At 47.2% G+C, this 14,429-nt stretch overlaps 2 protein-coding genes across 3 annotated transcripts in view; one reads left to right on the top strand and one right to left on the bottom strand.

Annotated features, from left to right (window-relative positions):
- The window catches only part of RNF168 (ring finger protein 168), a 439,984-nt gene that overhangs the window by 78,717 nt on the left and 346,838 nt on the right, over positions 1–14,429 (bottom strand). The gene's annotated exons all lie outside the window — the stretch shown is intronic.
- Positions 1–14,429, top strand: part of PAK2 (p21 (RAC1) activated kinase 2) — a 51,013-nt gene that overhangs the window by 16,455 nt on the left and 20,129 nt on the right. For both annotated transcript variants that reach the window (XM_071751566.1, XM_071751565.1), the window contains exon 2: positions 9,661–9,865. In XM_071751566.1, coding sequence (XP_071607667.1) covers positions 9,685–9,865 — 181 coding nt within the window. In that variant the 5' untranslated portion in view covers positions 9,661–9,684. The remainder of the gene's footprint in view (positions 1–9,660; positions 9,866–14,429) is intronic.

The raw sequence follows: 14,429 nt of genomic DNA, 5'->3' as shown, positions 1-14,429 counted from the left end.
AATCCCTTCCCTGGACCTGCTGGCCACGCTGTTCCTGAGCCAGCCCAGGATGCCATTGGCCTTCTTGGCCACAAGGGCACATTGCTGGCTCATGGTCATCTTCTTGTCTACCAGGTAGAGCAGGAGTCAGTGGTTTCCTTGCTGAGGGCTGAGTTGGCTTTTTCACCACCTCAGAGCACACGTTCTCATTATGCAGGGTTGCACAATGGCTCCTTGAAGGAAGCTGTGTCTGTGGGCTGTGAGAAATGAAGCAGGGCCTGGGTTCAGCTGGTGGGTGGTGACTGCCCAGCCCTGTGCCAGAGGGGCAAACCCAGCCCTCTGGGTTTCATGCCTTCCACCAGCCTCTCCGAGCAAGGTGCCTGGCACAGGCAGCAGAGCAGCCTTGCTGAGGGGGTTTTCCTGCCAAACTTGGGGGAAATGGGAAGTGAAGGCAGTTGGGAAGTCGCTTCCAAGGTCTGTCTGGTTCTGCCTTATTTAGTGCTTGAGCTGTTTTCAGAGGTCATAAAGCAGGGAAGGATTTTCTGGTTCACTAGTGGTAAAATATAAAATATGCCACTGCACCTCAACAGTGCCAGATTCATTGGAGGAAGGAGAAAGTTCAGGTGGGATCTGATTGCTATGTGTGGGGCAAAGGGGAAAAAGTGGAGGTGTATCAGAAGACTCACAGATAGCCACATTATATAGTGAAGTAAAGTATAATTAATTTGCTTAAATTTTATACACAGTAAGGGGCCAGATTCATTGGAGGAAGGAGAAAGTTCAGGTGGGATCTGATTGCTATGTGTGGGGCAAAGGGAAAAAGTGGAGGTGTATCAGAAGACTCACAGATAGCCACATTATATGGTGAAGTAAAGTATAATTAATTTGCTTAAATTTTATACACAGTAAGGGGCTTTTACCAGGACTCTTTTACACATCTTGCATCTGGTCTGTGCCTCTTCTGATTTTTCCTTTTTGATACATTTTTCAGTCACAAAGCATGGCCAATAATTAAGAAATTATATGGCCACCTTAGCCATCTATATTCAAAAAGTAAAAAACCTGAAAAATTTGTTCTTACCAAGGCTTCTGCTGTTGCTGTTTCATGGCTTTTGTTGTTGATGGGTTTTTGGTTGGTTTGGGGTTCTTTTTTTTGGTTTTTTTTTTGCTAACTAGACAGACTTAGTGAATCTCGTCTGGAATGCTGCTAGTGGAAGCTTCACTTATCTTTATCAGTGGTCACCTGAAAGTGTCCCTTGGCTGTGTCACAGTGAGGGATGAGGACCTGAAACAGGCTTGCTTGGCTTGGCTTGGCTGGCTGGGGCATGAGAAGGGGATGTCTACCACTGCTTGCTTCTTGGAAGACTGCTGTTTGTATTTCAAAAATGACATTTTTTGCAGGCTGGTTGCTCATTTTCAGTGCCCATCTGCTAGGAGCCTGAAGGGGTCAATAGTTGAATTGCTTTGGGTGGTAATGTATTTCCTTGGTGGTGGGTTTGAAGAATATTTTTCTTTAGCAAGCCTTAGGAACACTTTCAAATAAACCATGAATAAAATGCTTGTCTTCTAGAACTTGGTTCATGGTAAGCACATCTCATTACAGCTTTGGAGAGAGTGTTCTTTCTTCTGAACAAAATATAGTTTTCTTTCTGCTATTTTCTATGCCTTCTATTTGACCATGCTTTTTTCTCCCTTTTTTTTTTTTTTGTTTTCCTGGCTCTTTTTTCCCTTGGCAGTGAAACTACAGCTCTTTTTCCACGTGCTACGTTTTCCCTTCTATTTGTGTGACTCAGGAAAAATGATAAGGCAGCTGGGGATTCCTGTGGGGCATCCAGGCTGATCATGCAAAGGACTCTGAGGTTCTCCTGTCCTTGTCCTTAGCATGGGAGTCTTCTGGTTTGCCTCTGTCACATGTGGCAGTGAAGAAAGGACCTGTTTGGTCACAGGACCAAAAACTTGTATCTGATAACCTCCTAAAAGCTGGAAAGCAGTGTTCCAGCAAGTCCTGTGGAGGTTGGGGTTTCCTTTTTGGAGGTGGGAAGCCTTGGAGTGTTGTACTGGAGCATCAGCACACATATTTTTAATAACCTTAACACAGATCATCCTCCTGGCCCTCACTGGCCATTGTCAAGGTTACTCTTGTCCTCTTTTGGCAGGCAGAAGATCTCTGAAGTGCATTTGCCCAGTTTGCAAGAAAGTAATTCTTTGTCTGCCACTGCTGGGTTTTATTTGCACAAAACGTCTGAGTTGAAATGAAGAGGCATTTTCAGCCTCTGAAGGTAGTGTCAGACTGTTCCAGGAAGCTCCTTTTTGGACCTGATTAAATAAATATCACAGATCCAAACGCTTCAAGTTGGAAAGCAATGTATTCCAGCTTTTTTTGTGTGCTGTTCGTGGAGAAGACAAGCCTGGGATTTGCTGGTTCTGTGAATTTTTTCTGCATTGGTGAAATAATTTCAAATTGAGCTCCTGAGCTCACATGCTGCCAGAGATGGGGCAGGAAGTGAGCTGTGGCTAGGTAGCACCATCTGAATAAAAACTTGTCAGAAAGCTGCTTTCAGCTAATGCCTGGGAGGAAGTGAGCTATAATCAGGACTAAGTGAGCTAATCACAGGAAATCTATTGCTCAACAGGAGCCTTTAAACAAAAAAGGGCGGGGAAGGTGGGTGGAGAAAACGGGAAAGAAAAATACCCGTGCAGACATTTCATTCTTCCTCTGGACTCCAGAATCAATTTGGTCCAAGAAAATGGCACATCTGGTGAAATGAGGAGCCCTCTGCTCACCACTCAGAAACTGCACAGTGTGTGTGCCTAGGTGCCCTTTTCCAGAGTAACAGAGGCCTGCTTCCTGCAGTAAGGTGTTTTTTTCAGATGTTGATGGGTGGCAGAGTGAGGAGACTGAGAATAAGGGAACTACCAGAACCACTGGAGGTTTGGGGTTAATGCCCCAGGAATGAGTCTGCAGGGATTTTTATGTTACAGACCCAGAGTGGCACACGACTGCCCTCAGCCTGCCTTGTTGCACTGGGCTTTCCTTGGAGCACTGCATCCTGGCTTTTTAACAACACTACTTTTTTATCACTCTGTGCTTCTTTTCCCTTGGCATACCCTGCCTGGGAGAGCTGTTTGTGTGATGTTTATTTTGCTGTTTCTCTCTGCTCAGGACCTGGCTGTCCCGGATGCTGCTCCCTCTGTGTGACAGAAGTGCCAGCAGCACCCTGGAAGGCTCTGCAGGAAGCCAGCAAAGGAGAGCCAGGCCAGGCAGATTGCTGTGAGGATAACTGCAGTGCACTGACCACAACCCTTCTTCACTTTTCATCTTTTCAACTTCTGGTTTTGCTGTGCTGCTTCCAAGCACTGCTCCTGCTGGCTGTGGCCACGGCCCCGATGTTCTGCAGCTCTCCTTGGTTCAGGTGCTGTCCCAGGAAAGCCCTGAGGTGGCAAGTCACTGAATTACCATTTTAAAAGCAAAGTGTTCATGTATCTGAGTTCATCCTTAGCCTGAAATCCATCACTTCTGCTTTTTGGACAGCCCTGCAAAATAGACTCAAATTTGATGTTTGCACTGCTCCTTCTGTGTTACCTTGCTTTACACAATAAAGGAGCTGAGGAGCTTGTGGCAGCAAGAACCAGAGCTGAGCTCAGTTTGCAGCTCTGTGGGCCTCCTGCCAGGGTTTGTACATCCAGAGGATTTGATTTCTTTCCCTGATTTAGTTGAGGCTCCTCTGAGTTGTGCTGCTTGTGTGGCAGTGTAAAACCAGGATATTGTGTGCCAGGAGTAGGAATTTTTGTGTGTTTATCAAACTACACTGAGCTTGATGTGTTGGGGTTGGGTTTTTTATGCCAAGCAGCAGTCTAATCTACTTTTGCCTCATATCCCAGGCAGTGAAACACAAATGCAGCCTTGATGTCTCCAATACATTATTTGACCATTCTAAGAAGACAAATTCAACTCATTATGACATGAGAGCTTTCTTCAGCTGCTGTTTCTTTTGATGCCTGGCACCATCTTCTAACCTCTGTTTGTGGTACCATCCAGTCTCTGGCCTTACAGTACTACAGGGTGAGACTGATGTCTGTGCACAACTTCATCACTTCCAGGTGCTCCAGGAAAAACGTGACCGTGCACCACAGCAAATGGTCTTCATTTTCAGTTTATTTTAGTTTCCTTTGGTCATTTCTGCAAACACGATGGAGAGGAAAAATGTCCCTTTTTCCAAGTCCCAGGAGCTGAACAGCAGCCCTGGGGCTGAGGGGGAGCTCGGTGGTGGAGCTGCTGGCCCACAGGCAGAGGGTTCAGGGGGACAGGACCACATCTCAGCCATGGGACTGATCCTGAGGAGGCTGAGGGAGCCAGGGCCAGCACCAGAGCTGCCCTCAGGAAGATTTTTCAGGAAGCAGCCCCACTTTGTTCACATGAGGGGGAAACAAAACCCAACAAAACCAATCAGAACCCAAACCCAACCGAAGTGCCACTTGCTGCTGGCTCTGCAGCAGAGGGGACAGTGTGTTTTCAGCTGCAGCATTGCACCTCAAAACCTGTCTTAAGGCTGCTGAGGATGAAGAGTTCTTCCAGGTTTGCTGCCCCAGTGCAGGTGAAGAAAGCTTTGTCAAAAGGAGGGGACAGCTTTTGGGAGCACTGTTGTATTCTGGAGATGAGGACTGAGAATCAGGGCCTTGTGGTCACCAGTGCTGGTCCCTGGAGGTTTTTTTCTGGAGGAAAGCAGCAAAGCTGCTGGGAGAAAGGCTTTTAGCTCCTTTTTTGTCTGTCTTTTGTGTGTGTGATGGGTTGCAGCACTGTCCTGTGGAGGGAATGAGTCTGCCTGACACCTGTACTGAAGTATTGTTTGCAGCTTGACAGCTGCTCTCTGAGGTTCATTTCATTGCTTTCTAGTTCTGGGGATTCAAAGTGGCTGTGAAGGACTTGGATACATTATTGTGGCTGGTCTTATCTTCACTAGGAAAGCTGAAAGTGAAGTTCTTTCCCCTGATAACATCCTCTTCCATATATTGCCTTTGCTGCTTCTGCCAACTTCCAGATGTAGCACAATGTTAGGAGGTTGTTTGAACTTAGATTGACCATTTCAGTAAATGTCTTTCAGCCAAGCTACAAAATCCCAAACCCCCACCCTCTAATAGTGTTGTCTGACTCTGTCAGAGGAACAGGAACCTGACATCCCCAGTATACAGACTCTTGGCAGGCACTGGAATTAATGGAAGTTCCCTTGGTCCTTGCAGCTCCTGTGCAGCCCTGGTCCAGTGGGGCAGCCCAGGGGGGTGATGCTGCAAGAGGGATCCCACAGAACCACTGTGTAACCAACAGGCTCCTCTTCCTCCTCGGGGCAGTGAGAGCACAAAAGCAGCTTCAGGGTGTATTTTCACCCTTTTTCCTTTTCCTATAATGCCAAACCTCTGCAGCAGTTTCAAAAGTACTTCATTGATGCTGTGCAGACTTTCTGAGGAGAACTGCTCTTTTCTTCTGAGCACAGCTGGGACAAGGAGACCAGTTCAGATCTGAACCTGAACAAAATGCTTGATTTTTAACTTCTACTGATTACTGAAGGATCAGACTTCTCTTTCCTGATCTGTTGTGAGTGGAGCTGTTGAAACTTCTTCAAACTACGACTTCCAAGCCTCTCTGCATTGAAATGGTCCCTAGTGCAAAACATTTTTGGGTTTAGCAGTTTATTTTACCACAGATCTTTCTAACAGCCCCCCAGAAATTACACTACTTTGTCTTACTAAATAAAACACGTCCGTTAAGTTTTTTCTAAAAGTGGATGTGTTACTGAAACCTCTTTAAGGAACCTGAAGGATTTGGTTTACATGCAAAGGGCAGAGCCCATCCCTCTGGTTGGAAGCCAATGCCTCTTTCTGCCCCCCTCCCCAGTCTGCTCTGCCAGCCCCAGATGTTTCTGAACACTGGATATGAAATGCTGCTCAGAACTGCAGCTCTGAGACAGACCCTGTTATGTTATGTTGTGCCACCTGATTTTCCTGCGGAATTGATGAGGTTTTGGATTGCCACAGACTTGCTTTCAACTTGTTGCTTGTGGCACTTAGGAATAATTAGCTTCAGAATTATTGTTTGGTTTCTAAATTTGCAACCTGAATGCTACATTTGGTGGCTGGGGTTTCCAAGGAATTAATATGGGGTTGGAGGGGTCTCTTCTTGTCTGGTTTCAGGTGCTGCTTAGTTGCTTATCCTTACAACCTGCTCTTGCTCCAATATCAGGCAGCTCAAAGTACTGCACAGGGGGAGGAAATAATGGGGGTTTATTTTAGAAAAAATACCAAAGGCTACTTGTGATGTTGCTTTCTTCATATAATGTATTATTTGGTGTTAAAAGTTTTGTGATGTTCTTCTGTATCTACTGTGATTTCTTTAGCCATCTGACTGTACTTTGCTGTTCAAAGGGGAGTCCTTTATTTTAAATGTCTATTCCAGTTTGGATAGCTAAGGATCCCGTATCCTATTTCTGAGATTTGATTAGGAATCCATGAAGAATCATAGAATCATAGAATCATAGAATAGGCTGGGTTGGAAGGGACCTCAGAGATCATTGAGTCCAACCCTTGAACAACTACCTCCACAGTCACCAGCCCATGGCACTGAGTGCCATATCGAGTCGCTTTTTAAATGTCTCCAGGGACGAAGAGTCCACCACCTCCCCAGGCAGCCCATTCCAATGTCTGATCACCCTTTCTGTGAAAAAATTCTTTCTCATGTCCAACCTAAACCTCCCCTGGCACAACTTGAGACCTCTTGTGCCCTCTTGTCTTGCTGAGAGTTGCCTGGGAAAAGAGCCCAACCCCCCCCTGGCTCCAACCTCCTTTCAGGGAGTTGGAGAGAGTGATGAGGTCTCCCCTGAGCCTCCTCTTCTCCAGCCTCAACACCCCCAGCTCCCTCAGCCCTTCCTCACAGGACTTGTGCTGGATCCCTTCCCAGCCTCCTTGCTCTTCTCTGGACCTGCTCCAGCACCTCAAGCTCCTTCCTGAGCTGAGGGGCCCAGAACTGGACACAGGACTCAAGCTGTGGCCTCCCCAGGGCTGAGCACAGGGGCAGAATCCCTTCCCTGGACCTGCTGGCCACGCTGTTCCTGAGCCAGCCCAGGATGCCATTGGCCTTCTTGGCCACCTGGGCACACTGCTGCCTCCTCTTCAGCTTCCTGGCAATCCAGACTCCCAGCTCCCTTTCTGCCACTCTGTGCCCAGCCTGGAGCTCCCCATGGGGTTCTTGTGGCCAAAGTGCAGGACCCGGCACTTGGCCTTGTTGAACCTCATCCCGTTGGGATCAGCCCAACTCTCCAGTCTGTCCAGGTCCCTCTGCAGAGCCCTCCTGCCTTCCAGCTGATCAGCACTTCTCCCCAGCTTGGTGTCATCAGCAAACTTGCTGATGATGGACTCAATCCTCTCATCCAAGTCATCAATGAAGATATTGAACAGGACTGGGCCCAGTACTGATCCCTGGGGGACACCACTGGTGACCGGCCGCCAGTGGAAATGGAATTGGAAATGGAATTGGAAATGGATTTTGATCTGCTATCAGTTGAAGCCTAGCTTCAATAGAGCTCTGAAATACCATATATCTGCCTGATTTGGTGTGGTTCACACCAGGAATCTTTATGTCTCAAGTAGGTGGCGAGCACTTTGTGCAAACAATATAAATTGTTAGGGAAGTGTTTGGAATTAAAATCCCTGTGGGTAGGCTGCTCAGACCTGCCTTTAGGTTGCAGGGTTTTTAATTTTTTCCACATATTGCAATGTAGGTACTAGAAAATGTAGAAGGCCTGGCAGATAACTTCCAGCATCTGGAAGAGCAATCAGTAAGCAAGTTGGAAAGACTGCTGGAGGCTGGGAATCCCAGTCTGAGTCACAAGTGCATCCCTGCAGGCATGCTCAGGGCTTCAACTTTTATTTATCACCCCTTCATCAGGCAGAGGACTCCAGGGCAAGGTGTCTAGGTGAGTGTTGCACAGCTTTGACCACTGTTCTCCATCAGCCTCTCTGAAGATGGGGCAACCAAAAAGGTAGCTTGAGAGCATGGAGGAATGAGGGGCATATTTGTTACTCAGCTGTCATTACCAGGTCACTTCTGTAAATCTTTCTTTGTGCTCTTTACTCTGTAGCAGAGGGGCTGCCTGCCTCTTGGTGCATCTCCAGGATATTATGGGGAGGATTTGGAGAGTTGGAGAGTTGGGCTGATTCCAACGGGATGAGGTTCAAGAAGGCCAAGTGCCGGGTCCTGCACTTTGGCCACAAGAACCCCATGGGGAGCTCCAGGCTGGGCACAGAGTGGCAGAAAGGGAGCTGGGAGTCTGGATTGCCAGGAAGCTGAAGAGGAGGCAGCAGTGTGCCCAGGTGGCCAAGAAGGCCAATGGCATCCTGGGCTGGCTCAGGAACAGTGTGGCCAGCAGGTCCAGGGAAGGGATTCTGCCCCTGTGCTCAGCCCTGGGGAGGCCACAGCTTGAGTCCTGTGTCCAGTTCTGGGCCCCTCAGCTCAGGAAGGAGCTTGAGGTGCTGGAGCAGGTCCAGAGAAGAGCAAGGAGGCTGGGAAGGGATCCAGCACAAGTCCTGTGAGGAAGGGCTGAGGGAGCTGGGGGTGTTGAGGCTGGAGAAGAGGAGGCTCAGGGGAGACCTCATCACTCTCTCCAACTCCCTGAAAGGAGGTTGGAGCCAGGGGGGAGTTGGGCTCTTTTCCCAGGCAACTCTCAGCAAGACAAGAGGGCACAAGAGGTCTCAAGTTGTGCCAGGGGAGGTTTAGGTTGGACATGAGAAAGAATTTCTTTCTGGAGAGGGTGATCAGCCATTGGAATGGGCTGCCCAGGGAAGGGGTGGATTCTCCATCCCTGGAGATATTTCAAAAGAGCCTGGATGTGGCACTCAGTGCCATGGGCTGGGAACCACGGGGGGAGTGGATCAAGGGTTGGACTTGATGAGCTCTGAGGTCCCTTCCAACCCAGCCCATTCTAGGATTCTATGATATGATTCTATGATTTTATTGGGTGTGGAATGTGCTGTGTTTTCAGCTTTGGCAGCTATTTGTTCATGACCTCCCCCATGTTTTTGTTAGGGCCCCAGAGTGCTGAGGTGACAGCACATTTCCTTTGCACAGAGGGGTGAAGCAGTGCAAGTCCTCGTTCAGGAGTGGAACACATCCATTCAGTGGATTAGTCCCATGCTCTTAAAAACAGACTGAATTATACCTTACAAGCTACCATTTTCTCCCCAAGGTCTTGCTTGATAAATGACAGTAAGGGAAGCATCCAAGGCTTTTAAGGGGGTTTGACTCCAGAGCACAAAGCTCTGTGTTGGGCTGGAGCTTCCCCTAAAACAGGTTGTATTGGTGCCCTTGCATGTGCTGTCCTTTTCAGTTAGACAGCTTCTGTGTGAACAGGTAGTGAACCAGATCTGGGGACTGGACCACATTGTAACTGACTGTTCTTTTTGACTGTGTTAGTTTTATCTCTGGAAAACCTTGTCCCTCCATCCCAGGAGTGCTGCTGCTGGGGTGTCCCAGAAGCAGGAGTGGAGGAAGGGATCCACTTCCTTTGGCAGATCCATCAGCCTCTGCCAGCACAGTGCTTGCTGAGTTCCTTTCCCTCCTGGAGAACAGAAGAAATGCTACATTTGTGTATTCTGTGCTCTCTTCCTATGCTAAAATAAATATTTCTGTTTCAGTGCTCTCACTAGCTGCTGAGAACCATGTCTGCCAACGGGGAACTGGAAGACAAGCCACCAGCTCCTCCTGTCCGGATGAACAGTGTTATCTTCAGCTTAGGGAGCAAAGACCAATTATCTGCTAACCACAGCTTGAAACCCCTGCCCTCTGTACCAGAAGAGAGAAAACCTAGGAATAAAATTATCTCCATATTCACTGAAAAAGGTAAGATGCCTCTGTTTTCCAAGGTTACTACTTTTAATCCTTTACTCTAGGTTGGTAGCTCTTCAGACTTCTCACTCTGGCCTGTCCAAGGGCAGGGGGTTGGAGGAAGTGTTGCATGTTGCATAAGTGTGTTCAGTGAAGTGAGATTTCTTTCTGTTTGCACTGGGATGTTTGAAGATAAAATACTTAGTAAGAAAATATAAATAGCTCACCTCGGAAAACTACTACCTGTTGCTTCCCATGTTTGCTGCTCAGTTTAAAGTTCCATTTCCAAACAGTCCTAATAAATGTGGTTCCTGGGTAGTGCATTACTTAGCACTTTGCCACACTAAGTCTGTCTTCAAGACAGGGATATAAGGAATCACAGAATAATTTGGGCTAGAAAAGACTCAAGATCATCAAGTCCAACCATTAACCTGGCACTGCCAAGGCCACCATTAAATCATGTCCCTCATCACCACATCTGCTTGGCTTTGAAATCCCTCCAGGAATGGAGACTCCACCACTGCCCTGGGCAGCCTCTTCTGGTGCCTGACAACCCTTTCATAAAGAAATCTTTCCTAATATCCAATCTAAACCTCCTCTGGCACAACTTGAGCCCATTTCCTCTTGCCCCATCACTTGGTGTCCCATCACCCCCCCTGGCTCCAACCTCCTCTCAGGGGGTTGCAGAGAGCCACAAGGTCTCCCCTCAGCCTCCTCTGCTCCAGGATCAGCACCCCCAGGGCCCTCAGCTGCTCCTGGGCAGAGCTCTGCTCCAGACCCTTCCCCAGTACAGAGAAGTAAAATGTAAACTTGACACGAAGGAAGTTTTTTCTTTGCTCTAAATTCCTAATTCCATGTTAAGACTTTTTTGTGTTGTGAAAGGAGTTATGAGTGCAAGTGGGTGCAGTGCAGCTGGAGAGCTATGTGACATCTTACAGGGCCTTTACTTCTCCTTGGAAGTTTCCTCTTTTTCCATCTTGAAATGGCTGGGGAGGTAGGTGAAGACTTCTCTAAAACTGGATTGGCTCATCTGAAGTTGGAGTTGGGAGTCCCATTAAATTCATTGGGACCACTCTGTAAATACTGATGTGTATAAAATTTATGGAAATTAATCTGGATGTTTGTTTAGCATATGCCTGGATACCTACTGTATCCAGATGTAGTGATGCAGACTGAAAATGGAGGAAATACTTTCTGCTGAGAAAAGTACATTTTAGAGAAAATGGTGTCAGTTTTATCTATTCTAGATGGTAAAAATTATTTGAAGCCATGTCCCTCTGAAAGAAAGCAGAATTACTGCCTGGCAATATGATGTGGTTAGGAAAACTGGTAATTGAATTATATAGCTTAAGGGCACTATCTGAAAGTTGTCTTGTTTTTTTTTTAATTTGGAAAACTCTTGTGCATTGCTTGACCTGCAGCAGGGATAATGTAAACATTCAAAGAAAAGTTGTTGGCCCTCAACAAAGCAAAACTGTCTGTCAAATGTAAGCAGAACAGGAATGGACATCGTGGCTTTTTGGCACTGAAACAACAGTCAGATGTTGTTTTGTTCATTAGCATGGCTCAGGCCCACCCTCTCCAGAAATGCCCATTTAAATGCAGGGTTTTAAAAATTCTGCTAATTGGAAGCCTGTCACCCTTTAAGTCTGGGCTGGGGCTTCCTGCTTTGGTTTTAAAATTATATGGGGACTAAATGCAAAATAATCTTTTCAAGATTTTGTCATGGGAAAAAGTTTTCCAGGCAGTGCAAGAATTAACAAATTACTACCATAATGTTAAATTCTCCTTTTTACAGCAAATGAAGGGCTACCCTCCCAGGAGGTGTTCAGGGACAGTGCAGACAGGCTTGGTACTGGCTGATGTTTGGCTTTGCTCTGCAGATCTCTGTCCACATCATTTTGCAGGGTCCCTCCTGGCCACCTTCACCAGACCAATTGCTGCAGCTCTGCCTGGCCCCGGGTCCTTTCTTGGGAGGTTTCTCTATCCTGGGAGGTGATGTGGGGGAGGGAGTGTGCTCTGGAGGACTCATTGTGGAGGTTCAGCAAATGCAGAGTTTCTTCCCCAAGTCTGAGCTAGTTCTGTGCTGAAATAAATAATCCTAAGCATCTGAAGGGATTCTTTAATGACCTCGTCATGGAGGGGTTTTCCCCTCGTCCCATTGTTCAGCACAAATGAAGTGATAGCCATCTTATTTTACTAGAGTACTTAATTGCCATGAATTTTCTTGGCCAGACTTCTGAACCTGTGGGTGTTTTCTGGAAAGCTTTAAAATGGTCCCCTCAAAACACGAGGTTTTTGTCTTCCAGCAGAACTTGTTGAGGGAGGTGCTGTGGGGCATCATCCCCCAGGAACCTGCTGGGGAGTGGTGCCTATGAGGTGCTGCTGGCCCGGGAAGGATTTCTGTGGGGTTTCAGCTGTGTTACCCCAAATGTACCCAGCACCTGCAGTCACCTCATTGCTGTCACCAGGGTGCTGAGGAACATTTGTTTCTTGCTCTGGGTACAGAGGTTGCTGGAGGGTCTGCAGGTGGGGCACCTGGGCTGATGCCTTGCTGAGTGTTTGGGGCTTTGTTTGGGGGAAAAAAGAGTCCATCTGTAATCGGGGCATTCTCTTAGACAGTTCTCCAAGAAATCCTGAAGGACCTGCTCCTTCCTCCTCCTGGCGGCAGGGACACTTTATGCTCTTGTCTCGGCAGGGACACTTTATGCTCTTGTCTCAGCAGGGCCAAAAGAGCACAACTTTGGCTCATGTGCTGTTTGAAGCCAGCCTTGCCCTTTATTAAAGGGATTCCCATCTAAAACCAGAGTGGTGTTGCAAACATCAGCAGAGGTTGAGCAGCAGCCTGGCCTCGCTGTGCCCTTGTTCTGGGAGCCTCCAGCGTGTCCTGCCAGCCCATGACTCACAGCCTTGCCTCTTGCCTGCTGCTCCCTGCCTGCCTTTGTTTGAAGTGCTGCTCTGAGCTGCTGTTCCTCTGGGCAGAGGAGTGAGTGATTTTTTAGCCCTCTTGCCTAGCCTGCTAATAAGATTTGTGTATTTTTGGAAGGAGTGAGTTTATTTGTGCGGCGCGGGCTGGAGGGATCGCGCGCCGGCTCCCGTTGCCTACATGTCAAGTGCTCCCAAACAGGAACCTTCCTGAGGAATATGACTTCCCCCTCCTCTCCTGCTCATCCCCCTTGCTTTCACATAAACAACTGCAGAAGTTTGGAAAGAAACAGCACTTTCCTGAAAGGTTTTCCCAGAAGCAGGTTTCTCCTGTCCTGTGACCCAGTGATGTTGGTGAGGAGGTCTGGCAGCCCGTTGGCTTTTTGGCTCTGACCTGTGCAGCCATATTAAAGACATCCTGTTTATAATGGCCCTGTCTTTCCACTGCATTGTTCAGCTGGAGGCAGCCCACATGGCTTTTCGTTTGGAAGCATTGTCCTCAGCTCCCTGTCCTTCCTCTCCTGCCAGTGTGAGGGGATTGCAGAGGATTCTCTGGCTCTCAGCAGTCTGATTTATGCTCTGCCCCATGCTCAGGAACTCCTTACCATGTCGTAACAAAAAGGCTGCTGGCTTAACTGATTTTTTTTTCTGGGCTGCAAATAAAAGGTGAATTTAAAACCAAAGCAAAACGCAAAAAAAAAAAAAAAAATCACATCAAATGGTGATCAAGTTAGAATGCAAACCACTGTGCTGCTTTCCTTTGTGGGTATGAGCACCAAGGGATTCTTGCTGGCTTCCTGCACGCTGTAATAAACCCTGCTGCTTCAGGTATGTGATCTGGGAGCCCACAGCCATCCCCAGGACTGCACATGCAGTTTGCTTGGTTGGTATCAGGTTAGACATGCTCTGCAGCTTGCTGCCAGGCTGTGAAATGAGGCCTGAGGCATCATCTTTGTACCTGGAGAGCAAACAGCAGGAACACTGCTCTGCTCTGCTCTGGAGAGCAACCAGGGCTGGGGGTTTTTGGTTTTGGTTTTGTTGTTGTTTTTTTCAAGAACAAGAACTGGTCCCTAAAACCTTCCTTCTGAGTGAAGGCAACAGAATGGTGTATTTTTGTACTTGGAGTCAACTACAAATTTTCTTCCATTTTTATTTGGTTTTTTAATTGTCAGAAAAGAAGAAGCAAAAAACCCAAGCCCTAGGCATTTTAAAACATCTTATGAATGTAATTGGGTCTAGGTTGGGTTGTGCACATGGTTCTTCTCATTATCTGTTGCTGCTTCTGGTACTTACTATTCTTGCTTTTTTTTTTTTATTTATTTCTTCCCTTTTAATTTAAATTAGGTAATTGCTCTGAGGCTATGAAGTCTTATCTTCATCACAGGAAGTCCTAGTTTGCATTAATTATCTTGAATTGAAGCACTGAGGCAACTGAGTTTTTAGTGTCTTTAGGGTGAACTTGAGGATGAACTGAAATTGCCTTCAGTCTTGTTCTTAATCCATCTGAAAGAGTCCTTTTTTTGCATTTTAAGTATTTCAGGTGTTTAGGTTTCATTTATTCTCCAGGGCTCCTTGCATTCTGGGGCTCTTATTCTCTTGCTTGCTACCATAGTAGAAGTTACTTGAAAGCAGCAAGTTGTTGACTCTTAGGTGG

The sequence above is a fragment of the Heliangelus exortis genome, chromosome 9, assembly GCF_036169615.1.
Source record: "Heliangelus exortis chromosome 9, bHelExo1.hap1, whole genome shotgun sequence".
Classification (NCBI taxonomy): Eukaryota; Metazoa; Chordata; class Aves; order Apodiformes; family Trochilidae; genus Heliangelus; species Heliangelus exortis.
The sequence above is the reverse complement of the archived record's forward strand: the minus strand, read 5'-3'. Positions and strand labels throughout refer to the sequence as shown.